Raw genomic sequence first — 22413 nt, 5'->3', positions numbered from 1 at the left:
GGGGATTTTTGTGCGCCCCCCCCCACTGCGCCCCAAAAGGGGGGGGTGGTAAAATTAAACTTTTACCAAAAAAAAAAAAAAAAAAAAAAAAAAAAAAACCGCACACCCGTCATGATACTACATTTTATTACAGTAGCCAACAATAGTCAAATCCCATATTCAACGGCAAGCACACCAAAATGGCTCTCCGGCGTGTCCGGATTACTCTCGGCCTTTGTAGTTGTCCAAGTCTGATAGAATCCAACCGGAAGGTCCGAGGACGGCGACAAACATCACAGCAAGTACAAACACAGACTCCTTTAGAGAAAGAAACACAAACGAAATGAGTCAAACAAGAAACAACTTAATTTTCTGACAAAACATCAAAAGAAAATCTATTTTGGTGCTTCGAACTTACCACACCGCCTATTTTATCTTTGGGGGGTTTATCGCGGATGTAAGCTGCGCTTTGCTGAACAACACACATTCTGCAAAGTTGAATCCGTCGAGATTTCAGCAGTCCGACAAAAAGTCTACTCATATTCAGTTTTTTTGCAAACTCTCTCCAAAAGAAATGAAGTGTTACTAATTTGCTGAAGCGGAGCCTCACAGCTGCTTATATTGCACTCACACACCTGCTGGCTGATGGACGTTGCGTTCAGGTGTCACAAGGAAAATTACATACCATGAAATCAGAGAATTGTTTAACTTTATCGATATTTTTGAAAAACCTATTTGTAGAACCCACTTAACAGGCTTTACAATCAATAAAGCAAATGTTGCATCAAATGAGTCCAGTCATTTTGCTGCTACTTCCTGTTTACTGCTGGATTTTGAAGAATTTCCCTCTAATGAAGATACAGTTGAGAAATATTTAAGAAGGAGATCCGGGGTTACTGCAGTTTATTTGAACTATTTTTTACATGTAGTGCACCAATTCGTTATTTTCTCTTGACCTTAACCCAGGCTAGTCTTAATGTCCTGTCTGTGGTAGTGGTATTATATATCTCTTGCTGTGCCTTTAATTCTCAGTTGGATCACTGTTTTGTTGATCCTGTTTTCTTTTAGTGAACCTCTGCATTGTGTTCCAGCTTTTCTAATTGAGCTACTAGACAACTTAGACTACTTAATCCCTGCTTCCTGTTTGTTTACTCTACCCAGTGCTTTTAATACCCATGCAACTAAAAACAGATAAGAAAAACATCAAATCTCATGTCACTCAACACACTTTAAAAAAAAAAAAAAAAAAAAAACAGAAATCTGCAATTGGCCTGCCAAGCATTCATCTTGTGCCAGTAAAATGCATTTAAGTCACTCTTCGAAACGATTTTTGGGATCGTCCCCATCCATGATTAGGTCTAGTCCAGGATGATTATTTGCACATTGACCTGTAAAGTAACATTCGGGCATCTAATTAAAAAACTGGACTTTTAGATTTAAAAAGTCACTCAAGGAATAAAAAATGCCTCCAGGTATAATTTTTGAAAGAACTGCTTGAATGGCCTCCTTGCCAGGATCCTGCTAAATAAGTGAGAAGTGAAAGGCTTTTCTATTGTCAAGCATGCTTTGCTTGCACAGGCAAGGAAAACCTCTTGTTCGATCACATATCCCACGATACAGCAAACAAAAAGAAACAAAGTGCGACATAAAGTTAAGCCCCAAATTGTTCATACTCCTGATGGATTTAAGTTGAAAGCAATTGTTTAATTTTACCAACACGTTTTTAACTTAGCTTATTACTGGATGTAATGTTAGCATGTGTTGGCGTGGCCCAGCCAAAGTCCAGACCTGAATCTGATAGACAATCAATGGAGGGAGATTACAGTGATGGCTGGGGGGGCTTCCAGCTTCAGACTGTTGTGAGTTATGGCACATATCTACAGCTGTAGGAAACAGATGTGTAGTTCCACATTCAAACAACACAACCGTTCTCCACATAATCCCTCTCAGCCTTGATATTTCTGCACATTCTTTTCCTGGTTGTTAAAATTCTTTCTCCCTCTTTGTTTACAGGTTGACGCTGAGATGATCGCCTTGGGCTTGACGTCACTGCTGGATTACTCTTTGATTATTCCTTCACCCGCGGCTCTATTTGCCTCTGACGCTGCGGTTGGAATTGGGTCGGCTCAGCATTAGGTGGTGGTGAAGGCTGCAGTCTAGATGCTGGTTCAGTAATTAGGTTGTCAGTGCCCGACTGTAGTGTAGAGTCAGACCGTCTCATTCAATCCACAGAGCCTAAGGTAAGCATTATGATTGGACCACGCTGCATTTGTGTTTTTCTTCTTTTTTTTTTCTTTTTTTGCAAAAGAACTTCTCAAGAGTAAGCAACATTATTTCTCGGTTTAGAAAAAGTTTTTGCCGAGTGTCATTTAATTGGTAAACGAAAGAACCTCTGGGCTACCTCATGAAAATGCTGTGAGAAAATACTGTCAGTAATTATGTTCTTTTATATTCTGGAGAAAGATCATTATTCATTAATCTGTTGGGCATCTAAAGTCTGAAGCAAAATTGATCAATACAGTCGTTTTCAGTTCAAACATTTTCTCAGAGAACAGCAAGATGACTAGTTCTACAAAGTGTAGATTTTTCATAATTTATAGAAAACTGTATTCAATCAACAGAAAAACATGAGATCTCTTAGTGTGGGACACTTCAGGACATGCATGCAATGCTGCAGACATGAAAAAATTAAGCAGATTGATTTATTGGTTTGTGGAATTTGTTACCAAATGATAAATTATTGATAGGCTTGAGCTGTGCAGGTTTGACATTTTTCTTAGGACTCAACATGTATAGGTAAGTCCAAAAGTATTCACACTCATATTTAGGCCAAGAAGCTTGCTTCTTACAAGACTCAAACATCTCTCAAAAGATAATAAAACTTCAAGTAAAATATTACATTTGAAAAATCTATTTACTCTGTATTAAAATAATGTCTCAAAATTATTAAAACTCTTGCAATAATCAATGTAAAAATCTTAATTTGCTTAAAAGTAATCAAACCCTTTTTTTATGTCCTGACCAGCCTTTGCCCTGTTTCCAATGGGGTTTTTTTACTTTTTGATCATAGTCCTTGAGGTCAGAAGACTACTTTTGGCCTAGTCCAGTAGAGGTATGGATATTTTTTGGCTTAACTATGTTAATAAAATAATATAGAGACTTTTGTCTGCTGTGGCAGGAAGTTTCCAAATGAAGTCTCTTCTATTTAGCTTGAACAGCTTGGGTTATTTTCTTAGACTTCCCCTCTCTTTTCAATTATTTTATCTTCCAGTCATTTTTTTCAAAGTTACCTTTTTTGATTCTTGTGCAGGATATATTAAAAAACAAAACAACTAAGCATAATAATATGGCAGAGGCCTCAGAAGTCAGCTCCACCGAGAACGGCCTGCCTGCGGAGTGGAAACCTTCCAGTCGACGCAGTAGGAAGTCGGGCTGCTCCAACATCTTCTCAGGGGTGAACCTGCATCAGCTGCACAGGCTGTTCAGAACGGCGGGGGACAGAAACGCGGAGCATCGGGCGAAGCTGGTGTGGCAGGACATGGAAGCGAATCCGGAAGGAGCAGAGGCGGGAAAGCGGAGCGAAGAGGAGCAGGTAGAAGATGAAGCGGGCCTGGCCCAGGCCTTGGTGGGGCTGAGAGTCCGAGCCAGGAACAAGACCGGAATAAGAGCGGAAGGACACGGTGAACACAAGTGGCTCAGAACGTCGGGGTACCTCAGGTATGTGAAAACGTCTGATGGTAGGATTCTGAGTTTGTCTTGAAAGGACCAGGCATACCAACACTGAATTCTGCTCTGCCTACAAACCTTTTCGCAAAGACGCCTCATACTTGATGTTTCGCGTTCCTCGCTGCAATAAAGCTGGCCTTTTCTGGCTAGTAATGAAGAACCACACACTATTGAAAGTATGTGCCGGTTTAATTTTCCTAAAAACCTAATACCTAGACAAACCTTGACTCAGAAGAGGGATAAAACAAAGCAATGTAAATCAGGACATTTTGTTAGAAAGACTTGCTATAAGGGCCTTTAGGAATATGTGACAATAGTGTCCCTAACTTATTCAAAATAGCAACCAAGTGCTGTTAATGAGAGCATTAAACATAGTTCTATCGAAAAATATTTTTGAGAAATCTCCATTTGCTGTTCTTTCACAGGGACAAACCCAGATTAGAAAATGTTCGTGCATAAAAGCCATTTGTTGCATTTGTGATTTATGACTGTCCTCTCTTGAATTATTGCTGTTTGAGGATTTCATGGGGGTCAGATGAACTTACTGTTCCCTTTCCGTCTTCAGGGTCGAGGAGCCATTAGCTGTCTACTCTGTCGAAGATGACGCTGATCAGTCAGAAAGACTGGAGACATTTAAGTTTCCAGCTGAGGAAGACATTACAGGGAATCAAAATCCCGTCAAGCCATCGTCATGGAGGTTGGGCATTAGAATGGAGAGCGCCAGAGACTCTGAACGCTACCTTCACCGCATCCTCCACTGAAAACAATGCCTACTAGTAGAAGACGGAAGGACCCTGGTTCTGCATCGACGGAAATGTGTTGTTTTCAGCTCTGGCCAAAATTTCTACCTGGAAAAGCAGAGAGTGCGATACTGCAGGAAAATCTCTTCTGTGTTGTTGCGTCTGCTAAAACCAGATTGTAGGTGGACCATCGTGTCAAACCGTGCGTGTTTAAAACAAGAGGTTGTGTGGAACGATAACAGTATTCCACAGCTGTATATAGTGGCATGTGGAATTTCTTTTAGATAAATGTGTTGTACAGTAACAATGCTTTTTTTAAACATTTAAAAGCAGTTATTTAAAAAAAAAAAAAAGAAAAGAAAAAAAAAAAAAAAGCTTCATCAATAGAAATGCTCCCTGCAGCTTTTTGTTGAATTCTGGATTAACAGACAGAATCAGTCCTGGAACAACAATGCCACCAATAAGATGGAGTCACAAAAGTTTCTGAATACGTAATATGGATAAGACGGTGCTTTCTCACACTTAAAAAAAATAAAAAATAAAAAAATCTAAACTTACATCGGTTAAATCTATTGAAAGTAAAAGTGAAACATTTCCCAGCGTTTCAGTGTGAAACAAGCATCCTGAAATTTATTGGGCAAACAAATGATTATTTGTGTGATGATTTTTAAGCTTAAAAAGCATGCTGTTGCAGGTCTATGGGGTGTAAGTGGTCCTGATAGTGTATTGTTCTTTACTTGTATTTCATTAAAAACAGCTACTTGATCAGATGGAATAAAATCAGAGGAATTAAAAAAAGAAGAAGAAAACAAAACGGTCAAATGCAGTGGTTTCTGAACTGCTTTCAGTTTTAACCAAGTACTTTCATCAGTTAAAGGGATTTTGCAGGGGTTTTTTTTTTACAACTCTTAAATGCCTTCACGCAGTGACCGTCTTATCTACAATAGCTAACTCTCTTGGCATTTTCCTTTAGCTTAAATTTAGAAGAGTTGGTGCCGAGGAGGCCTAGTCCGTTCCCAGCTTGGGAGAGCAGCCAAGACTAAAACAAATTGATAGACGGAAAAATTGAAGCGATTTACTCAAAGAACGGTCTTCATTTTTGGGTTGAGTGGCTATTAACACAGGATCTGATGACTATTCGGTCAGCAAGTGGAGCACAGCTGTTCATAAAAGAAGTATTTACATAAATCGCTGATGTTGCGACTGGATTGTTTTACGATGGCAAACGTTAACTTCAGTCCTGGAAATTCAGACTGAAGTTGAACCCATACGGAGCTTTAATGCTCGACAATATGTTCGCCCGCCATTGACAAAATGTTTTTATTGCGGACATCATTTTCAGACAAAGAACTGGCTCTACCGGTTCAGACGGAAAGAATGCAAAAGAACACCAGATCGGTATTAATTGAATATATTTCAGTTATAATCTATCATTAAATATTACATACAAATTATACAGTGCAGTGTGACAAAACAATTCATGTCAGTTCAGCAGTATGTTACTTCTCGTTTACTTGGGTCGACCCCAAGAGCCACAAACGTCCAGAGGAGGTGGGGAATCGATCGTCATGACTGGGAAAAACAGGGGCGGGTACAGACCACCCACCTGTCTGGTTACAGAAGCGGAACTTTGTTCTTTTTTAATTATTTAATTAATTTGCAAGGAGAAAAAAAAAACTAATTAGGCAAACAAATAACATGGCTCCTACCTTAATCTCTTTAAATGTACGTACCTCCGTTTTGCAACGTCACCTCAGACGGCTTAGACGTAGATTTTGATTACCATAGAAACGATGCGTATCGTGAATCCAGTTCACATGGTCAGTGTATAGAAATACAAACCGCTTCTTACGTGTGTGTGAGAGTTAACCTCATAGTCGACGAAAAGCAAACGTATTGGCACTGCTGTTGCCAGCGTGGGAGAGGAAATCGGCACGAGTGTTGAGGCGTGCGAGGAAAACAAAACGAAAGAAAAACAAATGGAATGCAAAACGCCTCTTGTCCAAAAAAAAAAAAAACCACACACACAAATGAACGCGAGGGTTCTGAGTGGTGTGCAAGTGGGTGTGTGAGCAACCATAACATGCACTCATGAGTGCAGAGAAATGTCATTGCACAGAACCTTCTTCGATCATATTCACACAAGGCACGGATGCAAACAGGGAAGATATTGTGGGGAATCCCTCTTCTTTTGGCCTCACTCCTACATCCAATATCTTTCCTTCTGTAGTAACAAAAAAAAAAAAAAAAAAACCAGAAGGGGGGAAGGATGGGCAGGATCTTTTTTTCTTCCCAAAACAAAAAAAAATCTGTTTTCTCCTCCATCCGTGCACGGACGCTCCGTCAGCACGGCGATCTGCTGCTGCTTTTCTCCTGCACTACCACCAGGTGAAGAACGGTCTTCTGCTCTGGAAACTCTGTGTGTAGGATTCACTGTTTGCTCTCTGAGGCGCCCTCGCCGTTTCAACAATAACCGGGGGCATCTGCACCAACTGGAGCGGGGATTTACCGTCTTTCAGTGCTTGGGACAGGTTTAAGATCTGAAGATGGAATGGTAGGAATACGAGAAAGCAAAAACATTCATTTCAGATTAAACTTAAACATCCCTAACAGCAATGTAGATAAAGTTCTTCCAGTGGGGGTTTCGATTTCAGATTTCAGAGCAATCCTAGGAAAGAGAGGAGAGAACTCACCTGGCCCCTCATGACAGACACCTGCTTGTGAAACTGTCCCCTGTCGAAGCCCGGATCTTTCTGTGACAAAAAGTCAACATGTTTGTTACCTTCACGTAAACTGGCCTTCGGTTTGCAGCTTCAATTTACGTCAACTCTGAGGCTTTCCTTGCCTTAAATAGTTCATAGAGGTCCTCTTCCAGGTCTTTGATGAAGTTCGGATCAGATAGCTTGGGAAGCACCAACTCTTTGATTTCCATGGAGAAAGCCACCTTGGCTTGGGACAGCCATGCCCAGTAGAACGGGTCTGCAAGTCAGACAGTGAAACAGTTTCTTAACAGCGTCTTAAAACAATATGATCATCAACACCGACAGTCTGCTGCTATGTCACCAAAACAGAGAAATGGCAAATACACCAAATAGACTTTTGAGGATACATTTGTGTGAGACATCAGTCTACTGGTAAGCATGTAGTTTCTTACAAGCTCTCCAGGAGTCGGGGTGTTTGAGAGGAAAGGCAAGGCCGTTGTCTATAGCTGCCAGCTTGATGATGGGTTCCTTCACTACAACCCAATCTGTGTCCTGGAGGGGGAAAATGCAAACATTCAGCACAAAACATGCACTTTGATCTGCCGCTGTAGGAAACAAAAGACAAATCTCTCAGTTAGCCATGGGTCAACGTAGAGCTGGGTTAGGCCCTGAGGAGCCCGCAACATTTAAAGCCCCATCATAAAATGATATTCCTGTTAAAATGCTTCCGTGAAGATTGATGGATAGAGAGCAATACTTGTCCGTGTGTTTTTAAAATGTCAAAAAAAAAAATGCACAAACATGTCATAGGTTTTTATACAAATTCTTCTTTCCTACTGCTTATAATACGTACTCCCTAAAGGAGCTGGAAGGCAACAACAGGAGATGAAAAATTTAAGTTTCTTTCTTCCAAAGAGTAAAACTTCAACATTTACCACAGGTGCATTTATTCTTGAATTTATCAATGAAAATGCAGCAGACCGTACATTATCGTTAAGAAAACAGTGGTGAACAGGTTTGTACTCATGTCACTTTTACTGAAAGGACGAGTCAAAATTAAACTACTGATCCCAAATAGTTTGTGTTTGTGTGTGTAATTAGCATGCCAAATATAGAGAACTGAAAAACGCATTTAACAAACAAAGGGAAATCTTTTTTGGGAAGTGAGAACATTTCTCTAGTCCTCACTTTTTTCCCATTGTACTGAGCTTTTATAGTTCAGTTTAGAGATGTGGTGTGAGTTAAGTACTGGTAAGGTTAGGGTCAGAATACAGTGGTATTGGTGAGGGAATGGGGCACAAATGCAGTTACTAAAATGAATGGAAGTCAATGCAAAGTCTTCAGAGCAATAGAGGTACAAGAATGTGTGTGTGTGTGTGTGTGTGTGTGTGCTTACCCTGTTCCCACCAGAGTCCATGGGACAGTCGTATTTCAGCAGCCAGTTGTCATTTCCTCTATCTAGATTTTTAAAAAAGCCGTATTCAGAAGTGAAATCTCAAAAGAAGCAACACGTTAGAGATCCTAATAAAACCTGATCCAATAACTACATCCCAATAAATACTGGAACTTGAATATCTATGTTTTTGAGCACAGTTACCCGTGTTCCTGATGATGTAGTCGAGGACCACGAGGCGTTCAAACTGCAGCTGTAGCTGACGGTTTGTGTTTTCCGGCAAAGGCTCCGCTTCAAACCGCCGCAGCCAGAAATCTGCATCCTTGTATCCGTCGACAAACATTTGGAAGGACCCGACCTGACCAAGTTTAGAAAGGGAAACAAAACAAAACTAAACTAAAAATCTTAACATGTGTGGGTGGGACATTTTTTTTTCTCAACTGTGCACATCAGAAGACAGCCCAGGCATATTTTGGCAACATCACTTTCTGATCAAAATCCAGAGGTATTAATTTAGCTTCAGTTTCTTTTCATACTCAAAATATGAAGAAAATAAAAGCGCTGGGGAAAAGCAAATTAGCAAATTATGCATGCACAGCCTCCAGATGTACAGTAGATTTCATTACCTTACTATCCAATTCTGTCTTGTGGCCCGGTTTCTGTTTTGCATTTACAGTCACTTCTTCTTTTTTTTTTTTTTTTCTTTCATTTTAGATTTCCGTTTGAAAAGACAGAGAACGGGTTTTACTGAAGACTATTTCTGGCAGTCATGTGACAAACTCTTAATACTGATGAGCACTGACCTGCTGTTATGCTTTAATTCTCAGTGCATTTAAAGCGTCATTTGAATTTGAGCTTATAAAAATCCAGCTTATAGAAAATCTTTACATTGGAGCAATAAATGTAAAGAACTAAAATATTTATACAAGTCACCGAAAAATAGGCAGGTAGTGACTTTGGAAATGTGAAAACCTCATAAAAAAATTGTTTTTCTATAAGCATCGTTATTTTTTACCTTAGGTGGCAGTCCAATTCGGTGGAAGCGCTGACCAACTTTGGGCACCTTCTCCAGAGCCAGCCTTTTCCCTCGAGACTTGACCCTGTCTATGGCACTGTAGTTGAATGTTTCACTTGCCAAATACACCACCTGGAACGACAACGACGACTCCGAAATCGTAACTGGAAAAAACCATTTCAGGCTTTTATGACGTTTCTTGACAACTTTTTGGGAGATATTAGACTTCTAGCTTAAGGCAGAGTAGGAATAATAGAGCCATTAGAAAATTAGCTATACATTTAAACCCTACTTATAGCTTCATTTCATATGGAAACGATATTTAAAAGCTTACATTTTATTGGTAGGATATAAAATGTCAAGTTAAATACCCATAGCACCAAGTGTCTCACAAATAAAACCCTATAAGAGAAACTGTCCTTAAATTGTGCAGCTCTAATTATTAAACAAAAGTAACTTGGAAAATATTGGAGCAACAGGCTATTCATGAAAGACAAGAAAGATCACATGGATTTTTATTAGGCAGATTATTTTAGTTTGAAAATGTTATTTATAACAGTGGAGGAAGATTTTTCAAACTAGTCTTTGAACAAAATGATCAAATTACTGAAGATTAAATCAATCAATCAATTGTGTCTTGTAAAAATTACAAAGGCATAGTTGAGGAAGAAGAGTAAAGGCACTGTATGGACCGGACCAGAACTCCTCTTCTGCTGAGGGTAATTCAATTTTGAAACAAAAGCAGCAACAGCAGCTCTGCACTGTTAAACCATGGATGCGTGAAGAACAATTTTAAATAACATAAATATAAATATGCAATAATTACATCCAAAACTAGTTCTGTCTGGCAGCCAGACATAAACAGAAATATAACACTTCGCTTTCCGGCTCTTTCGACTCTCCTTCTGCCCTGCTGCATCCTGTTAATTAGATCTGCTGAAGTTCTGCCGGCTGGCATAAATCAGGCTTTTGGGGAAATATGTAGGCAGTGGTGTGAGTGGAGATACCTTGGTCCTGGGGACAATGTTGAGCTCCAGTTTCTGATCAACCAGGCTGGCCCCGGCCTCTGAGAGGTAGCCTTGGTTTAGAACCAAACAGTCGCGGCCGAAGCAGCAAGGACAGCACAGTTTCTGGAGCCACTTCGTCCACTTGGGATTCAGCTGGCCGTACGGTTCTTCATTTTTTGGCTTGAAGACACCAATAATTTTCTGCAAAGACAATGAGGGGGGGGGAAATGCTTGTATTTTGTACCAGATGAAAAGTTTACGAGTCCGTCATTGGTCAGAAATCCACGCTAAAAACAACAAACAAGGTACGCAGCGTCCTTACACATTACAGCAAACTTCAATGTGCCTTATTGGGATTTTATGTGACAGACCAACACAGTGCAACAATGTAAAGTTTACTCATGGCATTTGAATGATAGTTACAAAGAGATTTCTGGAAAGTGTGGCATGCAAAGCCTGATAATTATTGTTCTCTATCCATTCTGACTTAGCATGAACTCAGACAGAAGGATGTGATTTTACTTCCTAAATATGCTCTACTTCAGTCGATCGCATAAAATCCAAAAAAGTACAGTTAAATTTGTTAATGTAATGTGACAAAATGAAAAAAAAAAGTTAAATGGGTCTGAATAATTTTGTAAAATACATTTAAACAAGGTAGTGTGAAAAGGGATAAAGTTGGACACTATGAAGGGATAAAGCTGGACACTATGAAGGGATAAAGCTGGACACTATGAAGACATTACAAAAAGCTTCAATGCGGGTTAAGCTGTTGGAACGTACACAAATTAAAACTACAAACAGCACCGAATGAGCTGCAAATGCCCTTAAACTAAAAAAAACAAACAAAAAAAAACAGATAAGAGGATAAGAAGTTTGATAAGAGGAGGACAGATTTGGGGTGTGCCGTGATTCCACAATTCAATATAGAAATCACATGTCTCTTGTATTACACACACTCCCACCAATTACAACAAAAAAATCCTCAGAGAGAAGTAGCACATGACTGCTTAGCACAGCGGTGACTAACTTAAAAAAGCGCAGTGGTGGGGGTCAATGGCAGGAGGTCACCGAGTAGAGTAAAAACTTCCTGCGGTTCGCCTACAATGGCCTTTTCTGTCTTAAATTACCTCAAGTCGAAATGAGAGAGGTAAACGAAAGGCTGTGGCTCTTTTTATGTCGAATAGACTGAAACTGAGGGTCTAAATGTAAACTTCAAAAAGAGACTTCCGCTTTTTCTTGATTTTTTTTTTTCCCTCTTTTTGCACAACATTGGACACATTGATGAGGACATATTAGGAAGGCATGGCATGTGAGTGGCTCAAGGTTCTTCATTTAATCTGGTGGCCACTAGGAAGGTTTCAAGTTCTTATTTGAAGAGGAACGCTCCCTGATTTCTCCATGGTGACTTGGTTTTTATCCGAGGCTCCGTGCCTCAATTTGTTGAGTTCCTGCTAGAGCAAAGAAGGCATGCGAGTTCAACATTTTTGGTCCAAATGGATATCAAAGAGTCAGTTTTCTGTGGAGGGAAAACAACAACAAAAAACACCACAGAAAGTAGAAGTTGCATTGCAAGAACAACTAAAGTAAACTTCAGCGCGTTTGATCGATGTGATGATGGAAGGCTTTAAACAAGCACTGACATGCGACTTTTCCCCAGCAGATGAACCCGAAATGATTAGCATCTGTCTGCACAGTCAAACTCAAACGATAAGAGCATTTTAAAAAGGACCTTGGCTCTCATCAGTATCACGGTATGCCAAAAGTAAAAAGTTTACAGTTTCAAAACCACAAAAAGTCATCGCAACGTCATGCCGATGTGTTGCTGCATGATCCGTTTGCTGGACAACAAAATAATACTTTTTCTTCCAGCTTATATGAAAGCCTAACGCGTCCGTTAAGAAAAACTTTCAGTTAAAAAAAAGTAACGGACAGTCAGTGGTTTGAAGCAAGTTGTGCAACCGATCACTCTTCAGTCACTAACGCTATCTGAAGCTACAGACGATGAGTTGCAGATCTGTTAAGCAAGTAAGAGGCAGACCCACTATCGCAGCAAAGGATTGGTTTCAAACTAGTTTAATCCTAAAAGACCGACACCGTAATAAATTGCAATGCTGGCTTAGTCCCAACATGCATTAGCATTGTGTCTTAAAGCCTTTTAGGAGTCTGGGACATACCGTTATAATTTTTCAACCATGAAAAAGCAAGACTTGTTTGGAAAAATATATCGGTGAGATTTACTTTTTGGAAGACCAACAAAAGGAGCAGCAAAAGAGAAGGATGAGCAGTGCTCGCAAATAGCTGATGGGGTCATCCAGGACATGTTGCTGTGGAATATCATCTCTGCTGCCCTGATATTGAGCTGTTAGCATGTCATGATAGTCATGAGACCATCATAAAGCAACAGTCTTCAGTCAGAGGCCTCTTCGGAGTAGCTGTAAGACTGAGTGCTACTGGAGGTCCTTCCTGTCCACCATCTACAATGACTATGAAGATATTTGGATTACATGAGTTACGAAAACATTTGGGTAAAATAAAGTGTTTTTGAATTGTATACAGTAGATAACTACTTTTGCAACATTTTGCTTAATGGGATAAGAAGGCATTTTTGAATGAGTCTTGTTTCATCAGCAGTCTGTCATAATGTGGTCTTTGAATACTAAGCTTCTCGTTAGTATTCTCTCCATCTTAAAGCTTTGTTTGGAAAGTGGATTTGGCTACTGGAGCACACTTTACCAAGGATCTGCTCTTTGTCTATACAATGCACATATGAGAAGAAAAAAAAAATCAACTCTCTTTACCAATGATGCCGTCAAGGGGCTGTTATATGTTATATTAGGCCTAAATGTATTGCCTCTTAGTTTTTTGCTGTGTTAACTGGGTAAGAGTGTGAGTGTGTGTTGTGTTTCAATGTGTTGTAGTCCATCTGCCAAGTCATCACCGCATTGTTAGAGAAGGCCTTCATCAACAATCGACCACAACTCTGTCCCAATACACATGTAAATATGTTTCAGGGCTCTTCAAGCTGAACCCCAACCCTGTCACACCTGTGAGGAGACAGCTCTGGGAACCTTTAAGTAACCTGAGGATGTAGATGTGAAGCCGCTCCTCTTACCCCCTGAGAGTCTTTGACAAAATAGCTTCCACTGGAGCCCTGGTAGATCCTCTCTGGGTATATCCCTTCCTCTATGGCTCGTTCGGCCTTGCGGATGATCTCCCTGAACTCGGGATCTTCCGGGAACTCGTTCCTGTGCGGCTCCCGAGAAGCGTGTCCTCGCTCCCTGTCCAAGAGCGGCTGCCTCTCCAGGCTCCGTCCGGGACTCCCGGCCGGGATGCGCACCACGGAGCCCGGTGTGCTCCCGAAGGCGCCTCGGGGGCTGTTAGGCTCCGTGTAGCTGAAATCCCCAGAGTCCCGGAGCGGAGAGACAAGCGGACTTGTCTCGTCCATGGTTCGAAGGTACCTGAAGAGTTATTTTATCCTCTGTTAGGAGACGACAAAAGGGAGAAAGAGGATGAAAAGGAAGAAAACAAAAGGCAGGACAGTTGTTTTGCTGGTTAGCTCTGACGCTGGCTAACAAAATCAGATGACTGTCATCTTCCGGGAAAAGGCGGGACCTGTTGAGTGTTTTGATCTGCAACCAATCAGCGTTGAAATCCTTATGTCAGTAACCTCATTGCAAATGCTGATTGGATACAGTCACCCAGCACACAACATACATGTGAGAGTGTAGTTAATCTAATCAATTACCTCTACCAAAAGGCCTTTGTGAAACATTCTGTGACTTATTTCAAATAAATTGGATCTGAAGTATCTGGATTTCTCTAAAATTCTAGCAGAGCCCTATATGGAGACCTATATATTAATGAAATAACTGCAAGAAGCAGTTTTATTTTTCAGTGAGACATTGAAGGACATTAATTTGCTGATGAAACCCTACTTGATTTTATTATTCTTATGATTATTTTCTATAGCTTACATATTGCTTTCAATGAACCTTTATAGCTTACTAGTTACCCCCATCCCTCACCTCCACACAATACCATAAATACAGATGAATCACTGCACAACTCTGTTGTAAAATGATTCTGATCAACAACAGGCCTAGCTTTAATTAAAATCAATAGACTTTTATTAATTACAAAGACACATGTTCTTTCAGTATCAGTGTCAGTTGCATAAAATACCATGTATTTATCCTAATTTGTAATTTTTTTCATTTTAATTTATTCATGAGTAATTTCATTCAAAGTTGTTCTACAGTAAATGTATATTTCATGGCTTGTTGTTTAGAAGATGACTGCGTGTCAATACTGACCCCTGTGGGAAACTGTGAGTATTGCACAAACGTTTCTCACAAATTGTTGCCTGTTGCTCAAATAACGTTTAAGCGTCCCTCTAACGCCATACCATGTCAGAAGCAGCATCCTAATAAACTGTGCCTAAAGATTTGTGTCAATAAAACAAAATAAGTCCTAGTTGTTAACTAATGTGACCAGCATTTGACCACAATACATCAACTTTAAGCTGTTTGGCGTTGACAGATGTTCTGAGAAATTTAGTGGTTTTACTTTTATTTTTTGTATTCTTTGCTACTCAACCCACAAATGTATCTTCCTGACAAACATGGCATCATTTCAGAGGAAATACAAAGCTTTCTTAAAAGAAGTATAATAATCAAAAAAACATTGTCACATGTGAAAAAAAATCATTGAAAAGCATTGATTTTGCTGTACATTGTACATATACAGAAACATTTATTTTTATACTGCCTCATATTATTTATACATTAGTTAAAATGGGATTACTTCTCCATTTTCTAAAATTAAATATTGTATTATTTAAACACTTTTCAGTGATCTCTTTATATTGCAAAGAGAGATACATTTATTAGACTTTTGTGTATTAGTGTGCAGGATTCTTTGCAGTACCATAGTATTCTACAGGTTATGGACAGATAATTATATTCATAAATAAATAAACTTTTTTTTTCTTTTTTTATGTTTGGGTGAAAATTACAGATGTTTTGTGTCAGCCTGGAGGACGCAGAGCTGGGTTTGTGGACGTGCCGCAGAGCGCATCTTCTTGCCTCTATTCTCCTTCGCCTCACTCAGCTCGCCTTCTGATTTGTGGAAACCACCCGGAAGAGAAGAAGGGAAGCCCTTTCGTCACCCACGCTTCTCCTTCAACCCCTCTTCACTAACACGCTCTCCCTTTTCGGGTTGTCCCAAAAAAACGACTCTTTCTCTTAATACCCTCTTTAGGAGCTGCTGCGGAGTCAGAACTAATCCGCCGGCGTCGCTGCAGCATTTTTGGAAGAACCAAAGTTACCGGAAGTACCGCGCAGAGGGCATTGGAGTGAAGATGGCCGCCTACAAGCTGGTTCTGATCCGCCACGGAGAGAGCGCCTGGAACCAGGAGAACCGCTTCTGTGGCTGGTTCGACGCCGACCTGAGCGAGGCCGGAGAGAAGGAAGCGAAAAGGGGAGGACAGGCCCTGAAAGGTAGGGTACAGCGGTCAGCAGGTCTAATCTGACTCTCTCTCTTCTAACCGGGCCGCGGGGTTAAGCCCCTGAAAAGATGGTGCTTATGTAACTGGAGGTTGAAGAAACAGGCAGGCTAGGGACTCCATTAAACAATTCACCTGCAAACAGAGGACGTATTTCTGTGTCGTTTATATTTTCCTTACAGATGGCTTTTCCCCCTTTAGCTTGACATTTTTGTTTAAACCAAAAAAAAAAAAGGAGTATTTTCGGATTGGACTTATGCAGTTCAGTGAAACCTGTCAGACAAATTAAATCAGCCATGGCATTGCTTCACTTAGATCTATTCAAATGTATATTCAGATTTAAAATAAAACGTGTGCAGAAGTGAATGAGCTTTCTATGCCTCACAAAGGCTCTTTCCAGAAAGAAAAGGTGGAGATTATTAAGAGACAATTTCTCATTTTTCAGTATTTTGTTCTCCCTTTTGCCAAGTGGAAATTTCCTATGAGTCACTGAATTTTGAACACGTGTTCATGCGTGCACCCACTGTTAATTTGACCTCAAATTCCCCTGCAGACACATCATCCAGAGCTCTTAGTCAGGCAGTACCATGTGGCCGATGACCTTAAAGAAGAAAATGCTTAATTTCTTTGGAAAGTGAAATGTAGCATGAAGATAATCATTGGATATTGTAAGAAATGTTTCTCTTCAGAATCATATTTCCCATCGTATGTTAAATGGCTTAAAAATCTGTGTACAGCACCTTGCAAAAGGGTCCTTACCTTTTAATACAGACCAGATGCTTAATTGTGATACAGGGCGATAATAAATGGTGTTTTAATTTTAATTACAATCTGAAAAGTGTGGTGTGCACTTGCTGAAAAGAGTCAATACTTTGTAGAAGTGTGTTTTCCTACAGTTACAGCTGTAAGTCTTTTTAAAATATCTTAACATATACATTTTCATGTCCTGGCAAAGACTCTGAATTTGATTTACATTTGGGCTTTGACTGGGCCATTCCATTGTTTGACTATTTGATCTAAGCCATTCCACTGTAACTTAGCTGTTTGGTAAGGGATGTAATGCTTACAAGTGAACAACAGGCATTTCCTCCATGACAGCCCTATAATCCGTATTTAGGTGACTTCTGAAGGTTGGGGTCGACTGCACCTGATTCTAGTGGTGTACGAGTGAAAGGGGGCTACAAATGAATGCCACACTTTTCAGATTTTTATTTATAGAGCGATAGGAAGGCCATTTATCACTTTTCTGCTTTACAATGACGCACCCATATGAATCTGACAAGATGAGAAAAGGTGGATAATCTTGCACATAAGTTCTCCCACTGTCAAATGCTCATTAAAATGTTTCTTGTTTCATCTTTACCCTCAGATGCTGGCTATGAGTTTGATATCTGCTACACCTCTGTCCTTAAGAGGGCCATCCGGACCCTGTGGTATGTCCTGGACAGCATCGACCAAATGTGGCTGCCCGTCCACCGGACCTGGCGGCTCAACGAGCGCCACTACGGCGGCCTGACGGGGCTGAATAAGGCAGAAACTGCTGCCAAACACGGGGAGGCTCAGGTGAAGATCTGGAGGCGTTCCTTCGACGTTCCTCCCCCACCCATGGACGAAGGACACAACTACTACCAGAATATCAGCAAGGTGAACAAGGAAAACTGTGACACACGACCTGAGTTTCTATTACAAATGTGTTATTAAAATCACACGTAAATAAGTTTGTCCACGTGATAAGTCATTTAAAAACGTCATCCTCTTAACACTTCCTGTCATTATGTTCGTCTTTTCCGCCGGTAGTAACATCCGGTTGTTGATGACGTGACTTGTGTGAGGTGAAGAAGTTGTTATTCCAATTTGTAGTCATTGCATGGTCAATGGAAACGCATCTAATGAAGCTTTCTTTTTTTTCTTTTTTTTTTCCTATAAAACATAAATGTGTGTAGTCTGACCATGAAACGTCTGACAGCTGGAACTCTGTCTTTTCGTGGCAGGACCGGCGTTATGGTGACCTGACCGGGGATCAGCTTCCCAGCTGTGAAAGTCTCAAGGACACCATTGCCAGGGCGCTTCCTTTCTGGAACGAGGAAATTGTTCCCCAGATCAAGAAAGGAAAGCGGGTGCTTATCGCCGCTCATGGCAACAGCCTGCGGGGCATCGTCAAGCATCTCGAGGGTAAGGGAGAAAAAGCTCATCATGGAGACAAAACCCACATGTTGTAATTCACTGCACTTAATTTGTGCTCTTTCGTGTTGAGGTTTTTGTGGAATTTTTTTAAATGAAAATTATAAGATTGAGTTTAATTTAAGAAAATAAAAACTCCAAGAGAAGCTTGAGCTGCAATATGATTTGAAAGTGCTTCTATTCTTAAGCCTTTCGAATCTATGAATAATGACCAGAGATATTTGTTATGAATTTAATTGTGTAATTAAGCCTGTGGCAATAAGCAATTATTTAATTGAATGATTAATTAAAATAAGCTTCATAATTTTCATTCTGATTTGGCCTGAAACCCAGTGTGAGTAACATTGTTGGGTAGTTTAGTGAAAGCCATATATGAAGGGGCTTAGTCTATAGAAATTAATAGGGATATTTAATATATTGATATCAGCCGATGCAATTCATTTCTTATCATGTCGTTATTAGCCAGATAAGTAAAACCAGGCCAATTTCATAACAACAGATGTTTATATCCATTGTGTTGCCATTTGTTTCTGGAGCGTGTTGGCCATGTGGATTTAGTTTGGTCATGTGACAGTGATGGAGAGCAGGATAAATATCAGTTTCCAGTCATACGTAATATCAGATATACCGAAATTTTCAAATCAGTGCATTTCTATAAATCAGTTGATAAAGCACTGAAGTCTTAACATTAACTTGGATTTTTAATGAGATTTGCCTTGTTGAAGGTTGAGTGAATTAAACATATTTTCTGCTTTGCATTTGTTGCTGTTTTCCAGGGATGTCAGAGGAAGCCATCATGGAGCTGAACCTGCCCACAGGCATTCCCATTGTTTACGAGCTGGACAAGAACCTGAAGCCCACCGGACCCATGCAGTTCCTGGGAGATGAGGAGACCGTCAGGAAGGCCATGGAAGCGGTGGCCGCTCAGGGCAAAGCCAAGAAATAGACTTGTCCGACCCGGCGAAGCCCCAGAATGAAGACCAATCGTGTACTGCTCCCACGTTGAGTTGAGGAAAAAAACCAAACAAAAAAAACGGTTATCTAATGTTTGTGGCGTCACAAATTGTACACAATTAGACCCGAAACGTGCACTTTAGAAATAATACTCTGCTTATTGGTCTTTATTCTGTTATACACTGAAACATGCATTTCATTATTAGACTGTCGAGAATAGTTAAAGCACTGACCAAATTGGAAATTAGGGACCAGAGAGCAGAAGGGAGATTGGATTCAGATCTGTCGAGGACGACCAGTGGCTGCAGATGAAGCTCAACGGGAACCGGACCGCCACTGGTTGATGTTGTTAAAAGGATGAGTGCATTGTTCTGTTTTGTTGTACGATGGTGAACTTTGTTTGCTGTGGCAAAAATGAATAAATGTTGAGACATAATTTAATGATTACATTTTTTTTTTACAAGTCTTTGGTCTTTTTTCTTCCACCAGCACAACTTTCTTCTAGGAAACACTGGTTTTTACCTGCCGTATATAAATTAATTAACTGGAAAACTAAAGGCAACCCAATTTGTTCTGTTCAAAGTCAGAAGGATGAGGTTACAGGGTATATATATGTTTTTGGTTTTTTATAAGTTATCAGAAATGTTATGTATAAACTCTTGCTATTTAAGGCAATGAGGAAATGTATAAAGTTTTGTTAAAAAAACATGCACACCCTTTAAACTTTTCATGTTTTATACAAATTTTTTTATGTTTTCTATTAGGATCTGATAAACCAGTATAAGGTTGTTGAGAAGATAAAAGCAGAGTTGAGTTATAAAACAGTTTAGTCAATATGAACAGAGCTAAGTATGAGACAATACTGGAAGAAAACATGCTAGAGAATTAAAGATTGGGATGGAAGTTCACTGAGCATCCCTATCACACTAAACATGAAGCTGTGGTGGGAGGATTTTGATCCAAGGTAATTTGCTCAAAAGACTCAAAGTCCAGACCAAGATTTTATTGGGAATTTGTGGCAATACTTAAAAAACTGCTGTTCACTCATGTTTGCTACCTAATACAACAGAGGGTGAACTGTTTGGCAAATTATGTACAAGACAAGCAATCTCATGATGTGTAAAACTGATGGAGTCACCCTGAAAGTATTCCAGCTGCAGTGAAAGGTATTGACTCTGCTTGCACACTGTTAAGACTGTTATTTGTTAATTGATTTAAAAATAAACTTCTATTTTCCTTACACTTCACAATAAAACACGTTGTGAGGTTGATATGTCACATAAAACCATAGTATACTGAAATAAAATGCGATTTGCAATTAACACTCGTTCTGTTTGATAATTGAGTAGACTTAGGACAAAAACAGCTCTTTGTAAAAAGGTTGCACATCCCTGTTCTAGTCAAAAACGTCTCAAAGGAAGGCTGGACTGATAGAATGGAAGATCTCGTCTGTTCCAATTCCTGACCACTAGGTGGCTCTAATGTAGCCTACGGTCGATTGGCCAATCGCCAAAAAAGGGGACAAATGAAGAAGAAAGAAAACCGTCCAATCAGAATCTAGACCAGCCTTCTTCATAGCCAATGAGGTTGCTCTGTGCTCTTCCCGAAAACATGTCGCCCCTGAGATTGTGTGTCCCAGGTGAGTCCTCCGTTTAAAGTGTTTCAAATGTGTGTTCACTCGGAATTTAGACCGTGTTTGTAGCGCTGCTGATGTTTCGGGTGATGGAGAGGCTTTTGTGTCGCTGAAAAGTTAAATGCAGCTACAGTCAGACATGTTGAAACAGCTAAGTAGCCACACGTGAGCAGAGACTTGCCTCTTCTTGTAGACTTACAGTGTGCTAAATTTTATTTATGGCCGCAAAACAAGATGGGAGAGATATGTTATAGTTAAACGCACTGCTTTCCCCCCCCCTCGACTTCGTTTAGCTGTTTTGGTGTCTCCTGCCCTGCCCGTCGCCCCAGGCGTAGCTGCACATTCCTCTGCACTCTTGTTTTGAACACACTGACTCCACCCGCATCCCACCCCCCCACACATTCAGTTTCATTATGAGGATTAACGTTATCTGTTCATGTATTAATTACTAAATAACTGGTTTAAATGGACAAACATAGATATCACAATCTTTAAAAACTACAAAAGTTCTACCTTTAATTGTATGTTTTGAAGCCTCCTGTACTGTATTACAGTTCTATTAAATTTATTACCATACAATTTAGATTCTACCTTCAGATTCTCACCATTTAAGCTGAAGCTGGTATTTCTTGAAATATTTATTTAACCATTAATATTGTAACTCGATGTGTAGTCATCTTGTAATTGGAAGGTTGATGTTTTGACTCCAGCTTCCTCCTGTCCCACTTCGATGTGCTTCTGTGCAAGGCACTTAAACCCAAGTTGCCTACCGATTTATGCATCGTTGCATAAAGAGTTACTCAGCCCCCTGTCAGATTCTTAGATACAAAATAATTTTATAAGCATTATAAAAATACAATCCTTAATGTTTGCACTTGATTTATCTTTAGTGATGAGCTCCAAGTCTTTGAGGTTGCCATCAACTTGATTTTTAGACATTACCTCCTTCCAGCCAAAGAAAAGATTGTGCTCAGTTTAAAAGATCGCTTTAAAATCTACCAGAGGTACGACTCATTTTGCACACAGCAGTATGTAATGTTCCCTTCGCTGACTCCTTTTCTCTTTGCGTTCAGGTGAGAAACTATGCAGTGTAGGAGACTGTAATCAAGGCACCGGAGTGTATCAGCGACATGGCTACATCTACTCCTCCCTCGCTGGCTACGTAATGAGGAAGAACGAGGGAGAGGAGGTGAGGTTCACAAGGCAGAGGCAGAGTTTTTTTGTGTAGCTGGTGTGGATGACAGACTTTTGGAAAGCTGCCAGCGAGGTTCACACAAGGGCCTGAATCCGAGCATTGTGCAATTTGTGGGCTGTGGCTCACACAAAGTAATGAAAGTGAGCAGCTCAGTGTGCAGTGTCACTTTATTTTGAGCTGACTGACAGTGGTCACATTTTTGGATTAACAGGAAATAAGCGTTTGCTCAAAGTCAGTCTGTTGCACGACAGCAACGAATTAATTTATAAGCGCAACAGTTAATTTCTTACTATGTGAATATTATAACATTATAAATTAGAGATGTGCCGATCAGGTTTTTTCCTCCCGATACCGATACCGATCACCCATGAGGGCCGATCAC

At 40.1% G+C, this 22413-nt stretch overlaps 3 protein-coding genes across 3 annotated transcripts in view; 2 read left to right on the top strand and 1 right to left on the bottom strand.

The window, feature by feature from the left end:
• Positions 1-5840: 5840 nt before the first annotated feature.
• Positions 5841-14203, bottom strand: pi4k2a (phosphatidylinositol 4-kinase type 2 alpha). Its single transcript, XM_015060272.1, has 9 exons — positions 13678-14203; positions 10563-10763; positions 9556-9687; positions 8745-8898; positions 8544-8605; positions 7600-7699; positions 7291-7424; positions 7139-7198; positions 5841-6985 (listed from the first exon to the last, which is right to left on the bottom strand). The coding sequence occupies exons 1-9, from the start codon at positions 14008-14010 to the stop codon at positions 6824-6826; spliced, it is 1338 nt and encodes a 445-aa protein (XP_014915758.1). The 5' UTR covers positions 14011-14203; the 3' UTR covers positions 5841-6823.
• Positions 14204-15691: 1488 nt separating this feature from the next.
• On the top strand, positions 15692-19650 carry pgam1b (phosphoglycerate mutase 1b). The gene is made up of 4 exons (XM_015060274.1): positions 15692-16063; positions 17438-17712; positions 18060-18240; positions 19026-19650. Exons 1-4 carry the CDS (start codon positions 15925-15927, stop codon positions 19193-19195), a joined length of 765 nt encoding a protein of 254 aa, XP_014915760.1. The 5' UTR covers positions 15692-15924; the 3' UTR covers positions 19196-19650.
• A 1093-nt stretch (positions 19651-20743) lies between these two features.
• Positions 20744-22413, top strand: part of exosc1 (exosome component 1) — a 12645-nt gene continuing 10975 nt past the window's right edge. Inside the window, exons 1-2 of the mRNA XM_015060270.1 lie at positions 20744-20842; positions 21910-22025. Of these exons, the coding sequence (XP_014915756.1) occupies positions 20785-20842; positions 21910-22025 (174 nt within the window). The 5' untranslated portion in view covers positions 20744-20784. The remainder of the gene's footprint in view (positions 20843-21909; positions 22026-22413) is intronic.

The sequence above is a fragment of the Poecilia latipinna genome, unplaced genomic scaffold, assembly GCF_001443285.1.
Source record: "Poecilia latipinna isolate Pla-1442-1.1 unplaced genomic scaffold, P_latipinna-1.0 Scaffold1698, whole genome shotgun sequence".
NCBI lineage: Eukaryota > Metazoa > Chordata > Actinopteri > Cyprinodontiformes > Poeciliidae > Poecilia > Poecilia latipinna.
The sequence above is the reverse complement of the archived record's forward strand: the minus strand, read 5'-3'. Positions and strand labels throughout refer to the sequence as shown.